At 40.6% G+C, this 23,485-nt stretch overlaps 1 protein-coding gene across 1 annotated transcript in view; it reads left to right on the top strand.

Annotated features, from left to right (window-relative positions):
- Positions 1 to 23,485, top strand: part of LOC126213219 (uncharacterized) — an 89,631-nt gene that overhangs the window by 13,263 nt on the left and 52,883 nt on the right. Inside the window, exons 4-6 of the mRNA XM_049940861.1 lie at positions 301 to 393; positions 1,921 to 2,013; positions 19,110 to 19,157. Coding sequence (XP_049796818.1) covers positions 301 to 393; positions 1,921 to 2,013; positions 19,110 to 19,157 — 234 coding nt within the window. The remainder of the gene's footprint in view (positions 1 to 300; positions 394 to 1,920; positions 2,014 to 19,109; positions 19,158 to 23,485) is intronic.

The raw sequence follows: 23,485 nt of genomic DNA, 5'->3' as shown, positions 1-23,485 counted from the left end.
CCTGCCTTCTACAGGCAAGTGCTCTACTGATAGTGCACCTGCCTGTGAAAGGGAAAGGTCTTACTTTTGAGTAAGAGTCCTGCACACAGTGTTAATCTACCAGGGAGTGTAAAATCAATGCACACTCTGCTGCAGAACGAAAATTTATTCTATTTGGATAATTACTGCTTTTTTAGCAATGTAATTTTCTATGTGAGGTGTGGTTGAAGACAAACCTCTCCATCACTCTTAATAGTTACACAGTTGTTACAGAGTTTTATATGAAAACTTTAAATGGGTAAAATTATTCTCCTTTTTCAGTTACTTCAAGATCCATTAAAAATTGAGGCTCCATTTTACAACACAAAGGAAGATCCAGGACTGAAATTGAATGTGAGTCTCTCTGAACATAGTGTAAGTTTTCAAATCAGTGTTGTTTTATGCTTGAGGTACAGCAAGACAATCATGGAATGTAATTGCTGCATATAGTTAAAAAATCATAGATGGAGAGCCATTCTAACCTACAATATCAGTAATTTTTAGTATTTTTGTAGAGTTACCATGACTCATTATCCTTGTGCGTTATATGTTATCCGTGGTGGTGGTGGTGGTGGTGGTGGTGGTATGTCAAAAGACTGCTTTGAACCCAGCTCTCCAAGCTACTCTATCCTGTGTAACCCTGTTCATTACAGAACAACTGATGCAACCTACATTCATCTGAACCCTGAATCCTTCTTACTGTACTTATCTCTGGGTCTCCCTTTACAATTTTTAGCCCACCTCCTCCCCTCCATCCCCTGCCTACACCTCCTTCCAGTACTAAATTGGTAATCCCTTAATGTCTCAGAATGCATCCTATCAACCAATCCCTTTTTTAGTCAAGTTGTCCCTTAAATTTCTTTTCTCCCCAATATGAGTCAGTACATCTTCATTAGTTCTGTGATCTACTAATCTGATCTTCATTCTTCTGTTGTACCACATTTCAAAAGCTCATATTCTCTTCTTGTCTAAATTGTTTGTCACCCCTCTTTCACTTCCATACATGGCTACGCTCCAGATAAATACCTTCAGAAAAGACTTTCTAACACTTGTGTGTGTGTGTTCAATGTTAACAAATATTTCTTCTTGAGAAACGCTTTTCTTGCCATTCTCAGTTATTTTGCTACCAAAATAGCATAACTTGTCTACTACTTTAAGTATATCGTTTCCTAATCTAACTCCTCCTAACCGTTGACCAGTACAGCATGGCATCATTTGGATATACACAGATAAGGCAAACATTACAGCTACTGCCCACCATGAGAGTGAATGCACAGTGCTGTGGACACAGGGCTACTAAAGGAAACATTTGCCTTGGGTATCATTGAACCTCTAGTAGTAACTGAATGCATTACGATTACTGTGAATTGTGTGAACATGGTTCCTTTGATGCTTTGTTTTTCCTAATGGTAATCACATATTTCCAGCTGGGTAATTGTCGATTTCACAAGGCCAGAATCGTGCCGCAGTGGTTTGAAGAGTATTACAGTGAATGCACATTCATGACTTGCCCATCACATCCAACTGATGTGCATCTGTGGAACACATGCCAATCTGAACCCACAAACCAACAGCCAGTAATTCAAGGGATTTGCATGAGCTAAATTCTAGCACATCTAGTGCCATATACCTGCAGAAACCTACTAAGAAATTGTCAAATCTTTGCTATCCAGAAATACTGCTGTAGTGTGTTGCAGATATGGATCCACACACTACAAAACAGATGGTTTGATGAGTTTGCTCAACAGCGTATGGTACTAAAATATTTGATCAGAAAATTAGCTTTATTAAATTACTCTTTGAATAAGAGGTGAGTCACTGAAAAGTGTGATCATCTTCATAATGAAATATTGAGAGCTATGTTGTATGTACATAATCAGAGGTTTTGTTTTCTTTTGTCAGTATCTGGAAGACCCATTGATAGCCTCGGGGTCCACTGATCATATTAAGGAGGATTCAGTACTAAATTTAGGAGCAGAAGAAATTGAGACTTTTGTAAGTATTCACATTTTACAGGTGGATTGCATATGAAGTAAAAATATGTCATTTGGTAACTGTGGAATACAAAGAATGCATTACAGTGAAATTAGCATCGTTTATACCCCTTAGAAGTTTTGTAGTATTGTATTATTCCACTTCAGTTATTTGCTGACTGTTATGAGTAAAATTTCAACAGAGCTGTAACAATATATGTAATCATATTTTCACTGTCACAGGTTGATATCAGTTATAGTAAGATCATGATAATTCGGCACTCTATAATCCAGCGGACCCAATAGTCCAACATGCGTCTGGTATTTTGCCATGGCGTGACAACTTTTCAGCAATAATTGTTTGCCTAACTGTGTGATTATAGTCTTGCCAAGATAAGCCAGTTGCATTACTGGCTTTGTCAGTATCAGTGATTCTTCATTCACTAAACCTAAGTTTACAGTACTTATGTTTGCATCAGTGCTGTGGTATTTTAATTATTTAATGAAGTCATTGTGCTGTGTTAATATTCAGCTACTTGTATGACTGTCAGTTAGACTACATCGCAGTAAAATGTTTGTATGTACAGTGAAAAATTTCCAAACAGAGCAAAAGTGCACCTAAAGCAGCAAAACACAAACGTGATGTTGACAAGCCACAAAAAACTGGTCATCATAAGCAGACTGGGAAAAGTGAGAACCAAAACAGTATTATGAGTGAACTATGGTCTAAAATGATTGAAGAAACAGAGATGGAAAGCAATTTAAATGATGAGTAGTTTACAGCTGATCGCTCTGAAATTGTACAAATGATAAATTCTGTGTCTACCAATGAAGTGAGTGCTTTTTCAGGTGAAATTAAAATGGATTGACATAGGTAGAAATTCAGTTACCGAAGGAGAGTGGATGATGTGATATTATAAAAGTGTTTTGAAGTCACAGGAGGCACCAGAAGTTGACAGTGATTATGGCAAAATGTCTGCAACTAACATCTCTGGGATTAACACTATGGAAGCCTTAGACACTTTAGTGAGATTCACTAATTGAAGACAATAATATGGTGCCTCTGAAGTTTTGAATCTGAACATCAAGCAAAATAATTGTTGTCAAAAAAGGGCTCAATCCAAGAAACAATTTGGAATTTTTGTAATGTTCAGGATGCTCTGAAGGTAATTTCAGCTAAACCATCGGTGGTAGACACCAGTCTGGCATATTCCATGCCTGTGAGGCTGTCAGATATCTGCACTGTGTCTAACACAGTGATTACAACTAAACTGCACCACATTATTGACTATAATCTTTATTAATTAGCTTCTTGATATCCTCAAATCAGTGTTCCTTATTGTATTTTGTAACTAGCACACAAAACTTTATTTATGCACAGTATATCAAACTTCTCTAAAACTTTGAGCCTTAAACTGTTGTGTTAGAGCAATGTGCTATTTGACTTTTAATTCAATTTTATATGTATTGGAAAGTAGTTCTTTTTCTGATAAAGGCTGAGGCCAAAAGCTTAAGTGTAAATCTCTTTTAATTTTGCCTGTTGGCAACTTAACATGTTATCTTTACGTTAGTAGCAATCTATCTTTTTCTAGAGTTTTGAAATTCCTATCAGAAGTTTCACATTGTTTGAAGAAGACTATGCATTTCAGTATCTTCGATTAATGTGTTGTAAGCAAATTCATTGGGCTCTTACCTGGTCAGTGAGTCTCTGTATTTGTGAGTTTGTGGTAAAAGATTTCCACGCAGGGAAAATTATTAAATGTGCTAATATGTACACAGACTAGTCACAGTGAACTGGCGAAATAGTGATTGTCATATAAATTTTGAATTATATAGTTTAGCCTCATGTCACACACATGGTATTATTAACAGGTCTAAGCTATAATCAGATGAACTGTGCAAAACAGAAATACAGAGGCAGTAAACTACTATAGTGTGTTTAAAAGAAGTTGCAACTTTTGGAAATTTGGTGAAGAAAGAGTGCAGGGAAGCATAGTTTCCAAGGGGTAGCAACAACACAATGCCTATCTTAGGTTATGACCTATAGTCAGCTGCCAAGCAAACATTCTTTGGCCGTAAAGAAATACAATACTAAACGGAGCAGTTACATCAATGAATTTTTCATATGTACTCACATTTACAGTGTAGTTAAGTGAAACCAAGGGAAGAATCATCGCTGTCTCCCTCAGAACTGGAACTGGCACTGGAGCTGACTGAACTGACTCTCTGTTCCATCTGTTCTTTCAGCAGTCCATAAATCCATGTCTCTTCAATTACCTTCTTTGAATGGCTGACAACTCAGTATCATTACTGTGGGGTAAAGTTTGCAATGGCTCTTTTTTTCTGCATTTCAACCTCAATGAGCCCAAACTTCTTGGTGTCTCCTGCCACAGTACCTCTCACCTGGGCCCATATATGCTCAGCTGGATTCAAATGAGCATGATATGGAAGAAGCCTTGATTGCATTATGCTCTTTAATGTTAACTGGTTTGTTGACTTTGTATTGTGGAGGTTTTGGCTTCTACAGTGCAAGATCCATTAACTATGGTTTATTCATGCCAAGTTCAACTTTATCTGATACAATGTTTCTTTGTGCACAGAGCAAAATATTTAGTTTTCGCCTCCTCGTTGTTAGAGCGTGATCCACCACAGCAGAGTGGTATGGCACATTGTCCATTATTATTATCAAATTCAGATGAACATTTCACAGCAGAACATCTGAAAACATACAACTCTATACTGCACCGCATATTATATTAACATACAATGTGTATTACCAAATATGTTATTACGATGCAGTAAATGTAACCCTCTGGGAGGATTTAAGTAAAACTGACCATGAGTTACCTAATGGGTTTGTCTTATTGAACCTGAATTCAGTGCTACGGAGGAAACCAGAAAGCTAAAGATTGAAATTTGGAAATTTTTTTAAGAAACCAAGTTTGCTTAAATGAAATAAAAATTGTCACCAGCCTAATTAGGCATACTAATGTTGAACATTACTTTTATATAATCTGTATAGAGTTGTGATAAAGGAAAGCTACTATTACTTCTTACCCAATGAAGTGCAGTGAACTCTACTATAATCAGACAAGTGGTACAGTGATGCTAGCAGTTATAAATAGTATATGCAAGTTCTCACAGAAACAGTTAACAGCTTATTTCTTCTCAATAGTAATTACTTCATTATATATGAATTATGTGATCACCAAAATTTATGAAAGTCAAAATTAAACCAGAAATGGACATGGACTTAGTCCTATTTCAACATTTACTTTCCAAATAGTACAAATATAATTAAGTCACTTGCAATAGGATTTTTCACTCATTAAGAAGTAATATTGTTTCTACTTTTATGGATAAGGGCAATTACAGTAATTTTATCTTCAATAAACAAAATTGTTGGTGGGGGCTCTCAAATTGTTCCCCCCTCCCGGGGGCTAGCCACTCTTTGGCAGGTTCATACTTGGCTACCACGGAGCCCCAGCCTTTGGCAGCCCTTTTTACCTTCTGTGCTACATGTCTATCCTCTTGCTATTCTTTTTCCTCTCCCTTGGGGAACATGTCTGGGGTATTATGGGGAATGTTCTGCATTCTGTTGCTGACCTGCAAACAGTCTCAACTTTCTTTGTGGCTCCTTTTTCCTTTCTTTGTGGCTCCTTTTTCCTTTCTTTGTGGCTCCTTTTTCCTTTCTTTGTGGCTCCTTTTTCCTTTCTTTGTTTCCTTTCACCTCCCATTCCTCTGCTTCGGTGTTTGAGGATTCTCTCTTTTCTTCTGCTTCTTCTTCTTCTTCCCTGTGCGCTCCTGAAGGCTAGACCACATGTCTAACATGTAAAAGGTGACTGTGTAACACGTAATTCCCAGCCCCGGGTCGACAGGTAGGGTTCACATGTATCCCCTGATACAAGCCAGGCCCAGGGAGGGGTGACTGACTGAGCTGTAACCTTCTCAGATTGCCCGTTGGTCCCTCTGTCATGTGTTCGGGAGGTGTGACCTGAGGTGTGAACAATCACCTAAGGCGGGTGTGCCCCCTTGTGTAGGAGCCCCCCAGTATGAGCACGCCATTGGAGATGCTGCAATCATGGGGGATTTCCTCGCGATGAGTCACTCATCCTCTTCATCGATGTCAACGAAATGAAAACGTTATTAGGGTTCTGATTTGAAGACCGTTCCCACTGCACAGCGAATCCTTGTTGTATCACATACTGAAGATGGTCAGTCCTTCACCACAGTTAATCTGTTTATTATTTAGGAAGGTGTTGCCATTGTTGGCCCTTTGTAATCCTGCTCTCATTTACGGAATGGCTCTTTGCTTTTGGAGACAGCTTCTGATGCTCAAGCACAACTACTTCTTGCTGCCTTACTTCACCACGGCTACACTGTTCATGTCACGGCACATAGAACTTTGATTTCCTCCTGTGGTGTAGTTTACACCGGGCTTCTTGACGGTCTGATCAAGGCTGAAATACAATCTTACCTCTCCGATCAGGGCATCATTGTCATTCATCATGTCATGAAAAAGGTCGATTCTTCTTTGGAGCCCACCCGCACTCTTTTCCTCACCTATTATAGGGTGGTGCTGCCATCCAAGATTAAAGCCAGCTGAAATCATCACAGTCCAGCCATACCTTCTGAATCCGATGCGCTGTTATCAGTGTCATTGGTTCAATCACAATAGAACATCTTTTTGACACCCAGCCATATGTGTAACCTGTGGCAGGGGTGCACACAAGAGCGAATGTCTAACTCTTCCTCCCTGCTGTATCAAATGCAATGGTGACCATGCCGCTTCCTCCCAGGATTGTTCTGTGTATCTCGACGAGCAGGCTGTTCAAGAGATTCCGGTAAAGGAAAAAGTGCCTTACCCGGTAGCTTGCTGGCTAGCCACAAGCTCTGTATTCATCTGTCAGGCACTTATAGTTCAGTTCTTGTTACCCCTCCCTCCATGAAGGACATGGTTACACAGATATGCAACCTCAAATTTGGCTCTGAGGTGAAGTTGCCCAGTGTCAAGGTAGCATCACTGACCCCAGTCCTGCTGTGCAACAAACTATCAGACTCTCACCTCATGAGGCGAAGTTACCCACTACACAACTGGCAGGTAGGAAGGCCAGAAGGAGTACTCGTGTGAAGACTTCGTCCATCCCTCCAGCCAACTAACACCCAAGTCTTCCTTTAAGCAGAAGTGCTCAAAGAAGTCCGCTAAAGACAAACAGTCTGCCCCTTCACCAACTCGAAGATCCTGTTTGACGTGGTCGCTTAGCCCGGCTGGCCTTTGTCTCGCTGGTGCACACCACCATTTGTTTTTTGGCATTGGACTCCACCAACCAACCGCACAAGCACTCCGATGCTTTTGTACACCCCTTGGAGCAGGATCCTCCTGCTTCTGAGCCCTGTAGTAGCGACCTTCCACCGGCTGTCCCTCTGCAGACATTCTCTTCCTCCTCATGACTGCCCTCCTATGGAACATTCATGGCCTGCGGTCCCACAGAGGATTTATGTCTGCTTCTAGCATCACAGCAACCCCTTTTGATTTCTGGTGACTTTAATGCATATCATCCCCTCTGCGGTTCTCCCAGGGTCTGCCAGAGAGGAGCCCTCTTGGCTAACATTCCTAACTAATTCTACCTCTTCTGCCTTAACACTGGTGCACCCACTTTCCTTTCTGACTCCTTGCACCCCTATTCCTATTTGGAACTATCCTTGTGCACTGCCTAGAGTGCCCCTCATCTTGAGTGGTCCATTCTTTCTGACGCCTACTTGAGAGACCACTTCCCGTGTGCTCTCCGTCTGCTGACTCCTACCCCATCCATATGCATACCTAAATGGCAGCTTACTAAGGCTGACTGGCAGCTTTACTCCTCCCTGGCGACCTTCGCAGAACAAGATTTCCTCAGTTGTTGTGACCAGGTGGACTACCTCACAAATGTTATCCTTACTTCTGCAGAACGTTCCATTCCTCGCACTTCATCTTCACCACATCGTGTCTCAGTCCTCTGGTGTACTGAGGCATGCCGTGACGCAATTCACGTATGGAGATGTGCTCTCCGTGTTTTTAACCACCGACCTACGCTGGAAAACTGCATTCATTATAAACACATGCGTGTGAAGTGTTGTCGTTCTTTGGTATAGCAAAAGAGCTAGTTGGATTTCGTTCACTAGTTCTTTTACCAGTTCCACACCTTCCTCTGTTGTGTGGGCAAACCTTCGATGGCTCTCTGGAACCAAGATCCATTTCCCCATTTCCAGCCTGACAGTAGGTGGATTGTGGATCCTGTTGCTATCTCCAACACCTTGGGCCGCCATTTTGGATAAGTTTCAAGCTCTTTCCACTATCACCCTGCCTTTATCCATAGGAAACGAGTGGAGGTGCTTGGGGCGGTACCCTTCTCTTCTCCCAATAGTGAGTGTTACAATGCCACCTTCACTATGAGGGAGCTAGATCCTCCATCCCAAGGCCAGATGCTATCCACATTCAGATGTTGCAGCTCTGCTCTCTTGCAGCAAGCACTTCGTGCTTAACACATACAACCGCATCTGGGCTGAGGTCACATTTCCTGGATGGTAGCGTGAAGCCACAGTCATACCCATACCTAGGCCCAGTAAGGACAAAAACCTTTCTTCCAGCTACCACCCCATCTCTCTTACCAGCTGCGTTTGCAAAGTGATGGAATGTATGATTCGTGCCCGGCTGGTGTAGGGGCTCAAACTCACCATTTACTCACAAATGCACAGTGTGGATTTAGAGCGCAGCATTTTGCAGTTGACCATCTCGTTACTTTGTCCACCCATGTCATGAATGGTTTTCTGCAGAAATCCCAGACTGTGGCAATGTTCTTCGATTTACAGAAGGCCTACGAGACCTGCTGGAGAACTGTTACCCTCCGTACTCTTTACACGTGGGGCTTCCGTGGATGCCTACCCTGTTTTCTTCGAGCATTTTTACAAGACCAAATATTCAAGGTGTGTGTGGGTTCTGCTTTGTCAGATACCATTCAGGAAAATGATGTGCCTCAGGGTTCCGTCCTGAGCGTCATCCTCTTTGCTATCGCCATTACCCCTATTGTGGCCTATCTCCCACTGGGTGTCTCCGGCTCCCTTTTTGTCTATGATTTTACCATCTATCGCAGGTCTCCATGGACCTGTCTCACTGAGTGGCGTGTTCAGCAAGGTCTTGATTGTCTTTACTCCTGGAACATCAACAGTGGCTTTTGCTTTTCTAATCACAAAACCATCTGTTTGAATTTCTGGTGGTGCAAATGGTTTCCCCCACCATCTCTACATCTTGGACCTGTTGCCCTTCTGTTTGTTGACACTACGAAATTCCTGGGTCTCATGATCGATAGGAAACACTCTTGGTCCTCCCATGTCTCTTACCTGGCAGCCCGCTGTACACAGTCCCTCAGTGTCCTCCGTGTCCTCAATGGTACTTCCTGTGGTGCTGATCAAACCACCCTCCTGCGTTTGTACTGGTCCCTTGTCCATTCGAAACACAACTATGGGTGCTTTGTTTATGCATCTGCTCGCCAATCCCTTTTATGCCGTCTCAACACTATCCACCATAATGACATCCATTTGGCCACAGATGCATTTTACACCAGCCCAGTTGAGAGTCTGTGTACTGAACTACCACTATCCTACTGCTGTGACTTTCTCCTCAGCAGGTATGCATGCCATTTGTCTGCCATCCGTGGCCACCCTTCCAATGCCTCCTTCTTTGATGGCTCCTTAGACCATTAGTATGGGGCTTGTCCCTCCTCCCTATTACCTCCTAGCATCTGCTTTTGCCACTTGCTACAGTGGCTTAACTTCATGCTACCTTCAGTTTTCCCTGTGGGCATGAACCCTTCACCACCTTGGGTTCGTGAAGCAGCCCATGTTAACCTTGGCCTTAATTCACTTCCTAAGGACACTACTCTAGCCTCACTCTGTCGCCTCCAGTTTCAAGACCTTCGCATGGAACTTAGCGATAGTACCTTTGTATACACTGATGGCTCACATACTGACCGTAGGGTCAGGTGTGCATTCGTTATTGGCGCCCGTGTCTTTTGATATCTGCTTCCAGCCCACTCCTCAGTATTTACAGCCAAGCTTTTTACCTTGTATCAGGCTGTGGAGTACATCCGGTGACACAGCCTTCCCGATTGTATCCTCTGTTCAGACTCACTCAGCACCCTCCAAAGTCTCTGTGCACTGTACACCACTCATCCCTTAGTGCAGCAGGTCGAGTAAATCTGTCATTTGCTCACTCTTCGTGGAGCCAATGTCATGTTTCTGTGAGTCCCCGATCATGTCGTTCTGCCAGGAAACGATGCCGCTGATGCTGCTGCCAAGGCTGCAGTCTTCTTACTTCAGCCTGTGAGCACCTCTATTCCCTCTGATGTTCTCTGCATTGCTGTGTGTCACGTGGTGATGTCCCTTTGGCATCGCCAAGGGTCCTCCCTTCACAGGAATAAGATTTGGCTTTTTAAGCCTCTCCCAATGCCTTGGACGAGTCATTTTCTTGGATTGTCCATAATGTTCTTCAAACCAATCATGAACAATTGTAGTCTGGTGACCAGGCTACAGTTTTGTAGTCACCTAGGGTCCAACCAATTTTCTCATAAGCCCAGGGAGCCACTGCAGGCAATGTCGTGCTGTTGGTAAAGGCACTCACATTGGTTGTCTGCTGCCATGGTCCATTAATACCAAATTTTGCTGCTCTGTCCTAACATATATGTCTGCTGTACATCTCACATTGATTTATGTGGTTATTTCATGCAGTGTTGTTTGACTGCTGGCACCAACAGTACACAAACATTGCTGCTCTCATTTGTTAAGTGAAGGTCGATGGCCATAGTGAGAGGTAATGTAAGTAATTTGGTGTTTTCATCATACCCTTTACACCATATGTCTTGGAATATGTAATTCCCTAATGATTTCCAAAATGGAATGTCCTAAGCATGTAGCTCCAACTACCATTCCGCATTCAAAATCTGTTAATTCTCAGTGTGGGGTCATAATAACTATGGAAACCTCTTCACATGAATCATCTGAGAACAAATGACAACTCTGCCAAGCACCTTCAGTTTACATCTACATCTACATCTACATCTATACTCCGCGAGCCACCTTACGGTGTGTGGCGGAGGGTACTTATTGTACCACTATCTGATCCCCCCTTCCCTGTTCCATTCACGAATTGTGCGTGGGAAGAACGACTGCTTGTAAGTCTCCGTATTTGCTCTAATTTCTCGGATCTTTTCGTTGTGATCATTACGCGAGATATATGTGGGCGGTAGTAATATGTTGCCCATCTCTTCCCGGAATGTGCTCTCTCGTAATTTCGATAATAAACCTCTCCGTATTGCGTAACGCCTTTCTTGAAGTGTCCGCCACTGGAGCTTGTTCAGCATCTCCGTAACGCTCTCGCGCTGACTAAATGTCCCCATGACGAATCGCGCTGCTTTTCGCTGGATCATGTCTATCTCTTCTATTAATCCAACCTGGTAAGGGTCCCATACTGATGAGCAATACTCAAGAATCGGACGAACAAGCGTTTTGTAAGCTACTTCTTTCGTCGATGAGTCACATTTTCTTAGAATTCTTCCTATGAATCTCAACCTGGCGCCTGCTTTTCCCACTATTTGTTTTATGTGATCATTCCACTTCAGATCGCTCCGGATAGTAACTCCTAAGTATTTTACGGTCGTTACCGCTTCCAATGATTTACCACCTATGGCATAATCGTACTGGAATGGATTTCTGCCCCTATGTGTTGTGTATGTGATAATACCACCATCTTTACAAGTGAATATCACTGTCCCATGACTTTTATCACCTCACTATGTATGTTCTTCAATGAGTTACCCAATAATTCAATTAAACATACTCAGAGGTTCCCACAATATAAACATATTTTTCCTCTGACTGTAGGAACTGAAGGCTACAGTTTAATGCATAAAAGTATAAAGTTGATAACTTCTAGACCACAAATATAACATTAACTCTTAGTGCTCAACCAATGGGGTAGCCTAGACTGCCATATTTGGTCATTTTATTATTTCTATGCGCATACTTCAGAAAATGTAGTTTAATTGATGCACCACATTAATGAACTCCCCAAACCGTTCTTTTTGTAGTGATGTGTTGAGCAAAAATATTATGACATATGATGTCGGCAGATAAAATGATTACCTGTTTTCCAAGTTAAAAGTGAAGATTGCTTCATTATTGTGGGGAGGGGGTGAAGAATTTATGTTGATCCCACCAGTAAGATTTTGAGAAGTATGATGAATGATATACCGGGTGATCAAAAATTCAGTATAAATTTGAAAACTGAATAAATCACAGAATAATGTAGATAGAGAGGTACAAATTGACACACATGCTTGGAATGATGATGTTCTTTACAGGAAATGGTCAATATGTCCACCATCATTCCTCAACAATAGCTGTAGTCTAGGAATAATGTTGTGAACAGCATTGTAAAGCATGTCCGGAGTTATGATGGGGCATTGGCATCGGATGTTGTCTTTCAGCATCCCTAGAGATGTCAGTCGATCACGATACACTTGAGACTTCAGGTAACCCCAAAGGCAATAATTGCATGGACTGAAGTCTGGACCTGGGAGGCCAAGCATGACGAAAGTGGCAGCTGAGCACACAATCATCACCAAACGACGCGCGCAAGAGATCTTTCACGCGTCTAGCAATACTTTTTTTTTTCCTTGGTTCTAATAAAACCCCATGTCATTCCAAGCATGTGTGTCAATTTTTACCTCTCTATCTACATTATTCTGTGGTTTATTAAGTTTTCAAATTTATACTGACTTTTTGATCACCCAGTACTTCAGACAGGGGAGAAGTAAACACTGGAACACTCTGGATTGCATCTTCAGATTAGACTAACCACTACTTTGGCCACAGATCCATTTACTAAGTCTGTGTTCGTAGCTCTGGGTTCTTGTTTCAGCCATGGGATAATGAACTTTGTTAATGCTGATATTATAAGACTTCTGAAGGGATACAAATCCACAATTTAGTGGAAAAACAGTTTTACTTCCCTGCAGGATGTGTGTACATTGTCAAATGTCTGGTGTGGTGGCACTGAAGTTAGTTTATCTCCCATGGTCTAATTTAGACTCCAGTGACTTCATTTCACACTATAGTGAAGTTTTTAAGAATTGTCTGCATAATGTCTCAGAAGAGAAATTTAAAGTGTTTGTCAAGTTATGTTTTTCTTTATGTAACTAGATTTAATAGGACTACTGTGAATGGTATCTTTTTTAATAATGTGAATAAATATGATCTGCAATATCAATAAATGTAATGTAATTCATGGGCATATTTTAATTTTCAACATAACACTGAAAAACAGTGAATACAGACAAAATAAAGAATATATTGTACTTCAAAAATAAGATTTCAACTTTGCTTGTATGCAGGGTGAGATGACAAGGAGATGCCAATCCCAAGTCTACCCAGAATGGGCAAATTTAGCGAGCTGTGGTGTTAGCTGAGATATAGCAGAGAATGTGGCGAATTTTCTGACTTAAGTGATTTTTAATGTTTATAGCTGCTGAATTATTACACTGACTTTAAGAAATGGAATTACATGTTTTATTCACTTGCATCAGAAAGTGTGTTCAAAGGGTTTTTTAATGGGACAACATATGTTTAACTTAATCCAAATGTACACAAGATAACAGTACTGCAAACCATTTCCCCACCATTAGGAGAAGAACATTTGTCCTACTGTACCAAATGTAAGCAAACATGTAACTCTGGCACAGTTCATATTTTCATTAATACAGTTGTTTAACAAGTGCTCAGACTGCTGGACTGACAGCATTGTACGCTGAATTTCAAGGGACCTTATGGCAGCAATGGCCTGTGTTGTATAGCACATCATGTCTTCAGGATTTTTGGTTTTCCTTGTGGGCTTCTTAATTTAATTTTCATCACAGATAAAAGACCAGAAGCGTTAAGGTTGGCAAGATGTAGGCCATTTTATATTTCACATCACTGTAACAATTTCAAAGTTTTCTGTTAAGTATATCTGTAATTACCTTTGTAGAATGGATAGTACATTTGTTGTGGTGGTACTAAATGGATTGCATTGTGGCCAGTGGGCTCTCTTTCCAGTAAGTGCAGCTACATATCTCTTATGAACTGCAGAGACTTGTAATTACTTAGAACACTATCAATGAAACAGGTGCACAAGATACAATTCCTCAAAAGGCTGTAACACATATTGACAGACAAAGGTTGTTTATTCACTTCTCTTGGCGAGCATAGCTTTCAGCTGACCAGTAGTGCATGATGTAAACAATAATTTGCTACTAACATTCATTTTAATTGGATTACTCTAGTGAAGTTGTCTTCTCCCTTGACAAATTTTGCCCCTCAGCCACACTTATGCCATTATCAAATTGACAATTTCGCATTGCTTTTGACGAGTCCTGTCAACTGACTTCTTCTTGTAGTCAGGTTGTGCCAAATTTAATTCAGTCATCACTAGTAATCTGATCTAAAATTGCAATCTTCAGCTTTCTTCTGTAGTAGCATATTTCAAGTGCTTCTCATCTCTCATCATCGATCACTATTATCATCCATTTTATTACTTATCTTCCATGTTTCACATCTGTAGAAGGCTACACTTCAGAAAAGACTGCCTAACAGATAAGTGCTTATTCACTCTTAACAAAAGTTACTTTTTTGGAACTGTATTTTCATGCTATTGCAGGTCTGTATTTTATAGCCTTCCTATTTTGCCCATCATCAGTCAGTTTCCTATACAAACAGCAAAACTCATCTTCTGCAATTAATGACTGTATATCTCTAATTCTGTCAGCATCACATTATTTAATTTGACTTCATTTCGTTACCCTTGTTTTGATTTTGTAGATACTCATCGTATAAGCTCCTTTAAGAAAGTGTCAGTTCCGTTCAATTTTACTTTCAAGTCTTTTTCTGTCTTTGATAGGATTACAGTGTTATCCAGTGTGACAGTGTAGTTGATGGCGGTGGGATCACTTGTGGAAAAATTGCTGTAGTAGTTGGTGTGAGAGCTGCACCTTTTTTTAGACTGAAGTCAGCTGATAGGTATACCTACTTAAAGGAAGTCCCACTAACTAAGGGATCACCTTCAGAGGACATATTTCCAAGTAAAGGAATTACCGTATTTCATCAAAATGTAAGAGGTATTAGAGATAAAGTTAGTGCACTGCTTATAGATGTTGACTCTGAAATTACTGGTATATCGGAGCACCACTTAAATAATTTGACAACTCAGAGGCTTCCTTTACAAAGATACAGATTAGCTGACTGTTTTTCAAGGAGTCCCTTGCAGGGTGGGGGAGTGGCTATATACGTAAAAAAACAGTATTCCATTTGAGTCCATAGACTATCATGGCACTGATCTGACCAGATATTTGAATGTTGCACAGGGACAGTTGAATTGAGTGAAATTAAACTTCTAATTGTTGTTGTTGTTTATAGGTCCCCTAACTCTGATTTCAGAGCACTTCTGCTCAAGCCAGAGATGGTTCTTGATTCACTTTGCAGGAAGTACCAGAAATTAGTTATGTGTGGTGACTTCAATATAAATTTTGTATATGATGGTGCAAGTAAAAGGATGTTGGTAGATCTCCTAAATTCATATGATAAGATGCAGACTGCCTTTTTTCCAGCTAGGCTTCAGGGGAACAGTAGCACAGCCATAGACAATATTTTTATTCATTCTTCATTACTAGATGGGCATTCTGTTAACAAAAGTGTGAATGGCCTTTCAGACCATGATGCACAAATTTTAACACTAAAAGGCTTTTGTACTCACACGAATGTCACATATAATTACAAACTATGTAGGAAAGTTAATCCAATAGCAGTAGAGAGTTTTTTAAACCTTGTCAAGGAACAAATGGCAGTATGTTTATGGTGTCGATAACATAGATGATAAATATAATGCTGTTCTTAACACATTTCTCATGCTCTTTGAGAGTTGCTTCCCATTACAACGTTCTGAACAGGGTACTAGCAGTCATAGGCAGCCTGGGTGGCTGACTAGTGGGATAAGGAATTATATCAAAATGTTAGAAGTATTCAGTCAAGCTACAGTAGCCCATTACAAACAATATTTTAAGGTGCTTAAAAATGTTATTAGGAAGACAGAGTATATGGTATGCAAATAGAATAGCTGATTCACAGATAAAATTGTCAGTTGTGAAGGATGTGTGTGGTCAGCAGCACAAGGTCGATGATGCAAAGTCAGATCATAGTAAAAATATTTCTGTTATTGACAAATCAGATATATGTACAGCATTTAACAATCATTTTTGAAGCACTGCATGTGAATTACATAAAAAATTAGTTTCTACGGGGAATCATTTAACTTCCTTGGCAGAATGCCTTCCTGAGATTGATGTCTGAAAATCTCCTCTGTGATACAGACAAGGGAGAGATTGAGTCAATAATTGAATCACTGAAGACTAAGGACTCTCATCGACATGATGGAGTGCCTAACAGAATATCAAAATACTGTGCTGCAAATGTTAGCCCTGTATTTAGCCATATTTGTAATTTTTCTTTTAGAAATGGTCAGTTTCCCGAACAATTAAAATACTCAGTAGTAAAGCCTCTTTGTAAAAAGGGTGAAAGGTATAATGTAGACAATATTAGATCTATTTATATGCCATTAGTGTTTGCTAAGGTTATTAAACAGGCTGTGTATGTAAGGATAATTGATCATTTTATATTGCACAATTTGCTATCAAATGTACAGTTCAGCTTTAGAAGTTGTTTAACAATTGAAAATGCTATATTCTCCTTTCTCTTTGAGGCACTGGATAGGTTAAACAAAAGGTTTTGAATGCTGAGCGTATTTTTTGATTTAACGAAGGCATTTTATTCTGTTGTTCACAAAATATTGCTCCAGAAGTTGGACCATTATGGAATACAGGGAGTAGCTCACTGTTTCACCTCTTGCATGAGCAACAGACATCAAAAGGACATTATTCACAATGTTGAGAATGGCTGTGATGTGGGGTCTGACTGGGGTACAGGTCAAGTGGGGGGTGCCCCTGGGATCAGTGTTGGGGCCACTCCTGTTCCTTATTTATATAAATGATATGCCCTCTAGTGTTGTGGGTAACTCTGAAATATTTCTGTTTGCTGATGACACTAGCTTGGTAGTAAAGGATGTTGTGTTCAACATTGGCTTGGTTTCAAGTAGTGCAGTTCTTGACATAAGTTCATGGCTTGTAGAAAATAAACTAATGCTAAATCACAATAAAACTCAGTTTTTACCATTTTTAACACACAATTCAACAAAACCTGATGTTTTAATTTCACAGAATGGGCTTATGATTAATCAAACTGAACAGTTCAAATTTATAGGTGTTCAGATAGATAATAAACTGTTGTGGAAAGCCCATGTTCAGGATCTTGTTCAAAGACTTAATGCTGCCATTTTTACTATTTGAAAGGTATCTGAAGTAAGTGATTGTTCAACACGAAAATTAGTGTTCTTTGCTTATTTTCATTTGCTTATGTCATATGGTATTATATTTTGGGGTAACGCTTGCCATTCTATAAGTGTATTTTTGGCTTAGAAACAGGCAGTTTGGGCAATAAGTGGTCTAAGTTCACAAACCTCTTGTCGACCCCTGTTCGTGAGTCAGGGTATTTTGACATTGACTGTACTATCATTTCTTGTTAGCAGTATTAGCTTATTCGCAAGAATAAACAACTTTCACTCAGTTAATACTCGGCAGAAATGAAATCTGCATTTGGATCAGACTTCCTTCACTCATGTGGAGAAAGGTGTGCAGTATACTACTGCATCCGTTTTCAGGAAGTTACCACTCAAGTTCAAAAATCTTAGCAGTGATCCACGCACTTTCAAATCAAAACTGGAGTTTCCTCATGGGTCACTCCTTCTATTCTGTTGAGGAGTTCCTTGAAAAAGTAAGCTGATTCCTATTGTATTGTTGATTGTGTTTACTTAAACTAATGGACTGACTTTTTTTCTTGGGTTCCTAACATCTGCATCTACATCCATACTCCGCAAGCCACCTGACGGTGTGTGGCGGAGGGTATCTTGAGTACCTCTATCAGTTCTCCCTTCTATTCCAGTCTCGTATTGTTCGTGGAAAGGAGGATTGTCGGTATGCCTCTGTTATTACTTGTATGTTGTAATTTCATGTAATGACATGTTCCATGACCTTGGAAATTTGCTCCTATGGAACGTGATGTGTAAATAAATAAATAAATAAATAAATAAAATCGACAAACTGTAGATTTTATTTCTTCTCCCTGAACTTTAATTCACGAACTAAATTTTTCCTTGGTTTCTTTTACTGCTTGCTCAATGTTCAGGTATAAATACATGGGGATAGGCTACAACTTGATCACACTTACTTCTCAACTACTGTCTTCCTTTCATATCCTTTAACATTTAGAACACCAAAATGGTTTCTGAACAAGTTGCAAATAAGTTTTGTTCCCTGTGTTTTTTCTGTGCTACCTTCAAAATTTCAAAGAGTGTGTTCCAGTCAGCATTGTCAAAAGCTCACCATACATCTAAATGCCCTATAAACAGGGGCTAGCCTTTCTTACCTGCTGAGTTAAGTTGTGAGGTCAGTATTTCTTCATGTGTTCCTACATTTCTCCAGAAACCAAAATTAATGTTGCCAAAGTTGGCTTCTGTCAGTCACTTCATTTGTGTGTAAATCATTCATGACAGTATTTTGCAATAAAGTCTTCTTAAACTGATGGTTCAGGATATTCACACGTCAGCTCCTGCTTTCTTTGGACCTGGAATAATCACATTCTTATTAAATTCTGAGAATATTTTGTTTATTTCATATATGTTACATGATAAATAGTTTTTTCCTCATGAATGGATGAATGAATGAATAAATAAAAACACTGAGGTTATACTTTAAGAGAAGTGTGTGATCTTGAGTCATGTTTTAATTTGGTGCATGCCATTAGTGTATTCTCCTCATCCTCTTAAAGAAAAGCACTTTATACAATAATTCATATGAGAGATTCCTAATGTTGTGAATTTAACGTGTGCATGTACTGCATGTTCAACGATAGTAATGAATCTCTTAAATTATTTCTTTGTTACAGATGTTCAGCAATCCCGAATACGATCCTCTGGGAGTTAAGATGGAGGAGGTAAGCTACTGCTATGTCTTAAGGTCTTTTAAGTCTTTCTTTTCTCGGGATATATCTCTTGTCTAGTTTCTATGTGCACTTAGTGGAACCTCAAATTCCAGAGGAGGAGGGTGTAGTATTCACAAGGAAAAACACATTCAGCTTTAGGTGCTGCATTTTTTATACAGCAGGTGGATACTTGGGGAAACACAAAATTCATACTGCTAATCCATTGTTAGTTGTGAGGCATGGGAATGTCAAATAGATTACAGATGAAAGGGTAGTTTTATTGTACATGATTTCTGCAGGAAAATAGGGCTCCTTGCTTTTTGGGACCATAAACCCAAGTTCTGAACTTATGCACTCACCATTGTAGTTTGTATTGGAAAATGTTCAGACGTCTTTGAAACGAAAGAAAGTCTCAACTCCCCTACTTGGCAGATTAGAGGACGACATGACTGAGAAGTAAATGTACTTCTTCATGTCTGATTTCGCACAAATTTATGATACATGCAGGGCTTGGCCAGAAATGATAATGACAGAAGTGGGAACTCCAGATGCCCAAGGATTTAGAAGGAATAGTATTTTGGTACAGGTCGGGTAAGGCATGGGCCATTTATATTAGTATAGTTTATAGGGAGTGGTTGGCACAGTGAAAAGAATACAAAACAATAATCTGAAGGTTATATGTAAATTGAAGGTCAAGGGGGGTGGAAATGAAAGGAAAGGGGAGCGATAATTGCTGTCAGCTACGTTGGGACATTATGCAGAATCGGTGGTGACAAGTGAAAGTATGTACCAGACTGTGATTTGAACATGGGATCTCCTACTTACAGGGCAGATGCGATAAACACTGCACCATCTGGGACTCAGTGTTACCACAACTGCACGGACTATCTTGGCTCGCCTCACAGCCGATCCACACTCCCATCGAGTGCCACCTATCCTCAGCCCCTGTCCATTTCCTCCATATTTACTCATCTGAGATTCCCACAGGAGGTAGGACATACTTGTGCATCCACATTGAAGTAGCTGGATTCATTGCCTAGCTAGGCCTATAAAATTATATGAATGTGTGGTGTCTGCTCTTTTGGACATGGACAGGAGCTGTGGGTAGGTGGTGCTCGATGGGAGTGTGGATCAGCTGAGGGGCAAGCCAAGATAGTCCATGCAGTTATGTCCTGGATGGTGCAGTGGTTATTGAACCTGCCTAGTAAGCAGGAGATCCAGGTACACATGTTCACTCCGTAATGTCCCAATGCAGCCAATAGCTGTGATCGATTCCCTTTCCTTCCCTTTATTCCCTCTCCACCTTTAATTTACATATGATTTATAAGAGGTGCAGATTCTGTGTCATGTCTGTTGTTTCGGACATGTCAAAAATGGTAGACAACCAACATTCATGTAGTCTGAAGGTTGTTAGGTCAAGCCCCTATGTGGATGATTCTTTTAATCTTCTAACAATATTGTGAAAGTTGCTACTCACCATATAGCAGAGATGCTGAGTCACAGATAGGAACAACAAAAAGCCTGTCACAAATATAGCTTTCATCCAGTAAGGCCTTTCTCAGAATTAAATGACAATCATACACATATATACTTGTGCAAATGCAACTCACACACACATGACTGCAGTGTCAGGCAACTGAGGCCACACTGTGAGTAGCAGCACCAGTGCATGATGGGAATGGTGACTGGGTGGGGGTGAGGAGGAGGTTGGTGCGGGGATGGGGAGAAATAGTGGGGTAGGGGTGGCGGAGGTAGAGGGTGACATCCTGTTGGGGAGCACACAGGATTGAGGTGGAAAGAGGGTAGGGCAGCCATGTGCAGTTGGGAGGTTAGACGAAGGGCAGTGGAGAGATGGGGAGGGGAATGCAGAAAAGAGGAAATGTAAAATGATGGTGTGATAGAGAAATGAGGGCTGTGTAATGCTGGAATGGGATCAGAGAATGGACTGGATGGGAGAGGACAATGACTTACTAAGGTTGAGGCCAGGATGTTATGGGAACATAGGAGATATTACAGGGAAAGTTCCCACCTGCGCAATTCAGAAAAACTGGCACAGGCTGTGAAGCAGTCATTGAAATAAAGTATGTCCTGTTTGGCAGCACGCTCAGGAACAGGGTGGCCCATTTGTTTGTTGGCCACAGTTTATTCGGTGGTCATTCATGTGGACAGACAGCTTGCTGGTTGTCATGCCCCCATAGAATACAAGACAGTGGTTGCACCTTAGCTTGTAGACTGCTTGACTTGTTTCACAGGTAGCCCTGCCTTTGATGGGATAGGTGATATTTGTGACTGGATTGGAGGTAGGTGGTGGTGGGAGGATGCATAGGACAGGTCTTACATCTATGTCTATTACAGGGGTATGAGCCATGAGGTTAAGAGGTTAGAAGAAGGGGTTGTGTAGGGGTGGATGAGTAAATTGTGTAGGTTTGGTGGATGGTGGAATACCCCTGGTATTCTGGCCAAATTGCTCTTAAACAGTGGGAAGTAAGAAGGTGCTTAAAACATCAGTGTACGGCTGGTCTGCGATAGTACCATGCAAAACAACATGGGCTTCAAGGCCCCTCCGTGAAAAACACGACCACGCCATATCACCACTGCCTCCAATTTTACTGTTGGCACTACACGTTCTATCAGATTATGTTCACTGGGTATTCACCATACCCACACCCTGCCATCAGATTGCCACATTGTGTACTGTGATTTGTTACTCCACAAAATGTTTTTCCACTGTTCAGTCGTTGAATGTTTACACTCCTTACATCAAGCGAGGCATTGTTTGGTATTTACTGGTGTGATGTGTGGCTTATGAGCAGCCGCTTGACCATGCAATCCAAGTTTTCTCACCTCCTGCCTAATTATCACAATACTTATAGTGGATCCTGATGCAGTTTGGTACTCCTGTGTGATTATATGGATAGGTGTCTGCCTATTATACATTACGAATCTCTTCTACTATTGGAGGTATCTGTCAGTCAACAGATGATGTTGGCCTGTACACTTTTGTGCTGTAAGTGTCCCTTCACATTTCCACTTCACTATCACATTGGAAACAGTGGCACTAGGGATGTTTAGGAGTTTCGAATCTTGTGTACAGACGTATGACACAAGTGACACCCAATCGTCTGGCTACGTTCAAAGTCTGTAAGTTCTGCAGAGTGCCCCATTCTGCTCTCTGATGATGTATAATGTTTACTGAAGTTGCTGATATGGAGACCATGGCAGTAGATGGCACCACAATCCACCTAATATGAAAAATGTATGTTTTCGGGGATGTCTCTATACTTTTGATCAGATAGTGTGCTGCCTTACCCTCTTTCCACCTCAGTGCTGTATGCTACCCAACAGCACATCACTGTCTGCCACCACTATGCTACTATCCCTCTCCCTCACTACCCCAGCCTCCTCCTTACCCCCCACCCAGCTGCCGCTCACTTCATAATGCACAGATGCTGCTGCTTGCAGTGTGGCCTCAGTTGGCTGAGACTCCAGTCATGTGTGTAGGAGTTATGTTGGTACGAGTGTGTATGTGTGTGTTTGTTGTCTATAATTTTGATAAAGGCCTCACTGGTTGAAAGCTATATTTGTGACAGTCTTTTTGTTTCTCCTATATGCGACTCAGCATCTCTGCTATATGGTGCACAGCAACTGCTCTTTTCACCATATTGTTCCATTCTGTCCTGGATTTTCCATTGTTTGATCTTTTAATCTTTTTATTTTCAATTTTTATACTACACTGCAAATAAACTAAAATGATGTCCAGTGTATTAGTGTACTGTATTTATTAATATTTCATAAAAGACAAGAAAAAGAGAGGCAGAGGAAAATTTGACAGTGCAAATAAATTTACAAGTACGGATTGTACTTAGTGTCCACAAGGACTTTGTATATAACTTTGAATTGTAATTAAAGTGTAGAGAACTTATTCAGTTCCATTGTGACCAATTTCTACAGGAAGAGAACAGAAATCAGACCTTGTACAATGTCTGAAATGTCGAGTTTCATCGACCTTCTTATATACACTTCAGTATTCAAATTGATTAACTAAGACATATGTTCTCTCTTTTGTATTGATGGGACTGTCCATGCTATTTTCCGTATCACTATATCTTCAGCATTATTTGCTGTAATTCTCACCTGCTTGAGATTTGACAACCCTGATGACGTGGAGTTACGTAAGGTTTCTGATCCAGCAGCTGCTATAACAAACATTCTACATAAATTCAACGAAAATTTGCAGCGATCCTATATTTTTGGGGTTAATGCTACAGTTGATGAAATGCTAATCGGTTTCAGAGGACACTGTAAATTCAAAATGTATATTCCATCTAAACCGGCGAAGT

This window comes from Schistocerca nitens, chromosome 11, assembly GCF_023898315.1.
Source record: "Schistocerca nitens isolate TAMUIC-IGC-003100 chromosome 11, iqSchNite1.1, whole genome shotgun sequence".
Classification (NCBI taxonomy): Eukaryota; Metazoa; Arthropoda; class Insecta; order Orthoptera; family Acrididae; genus Schistocerca; species Schistocerca nitens.
Note: the sequence above shows the minus strand (reverse complement) of the source record. Positions and strands in the feature narration are given on the sequence as shown.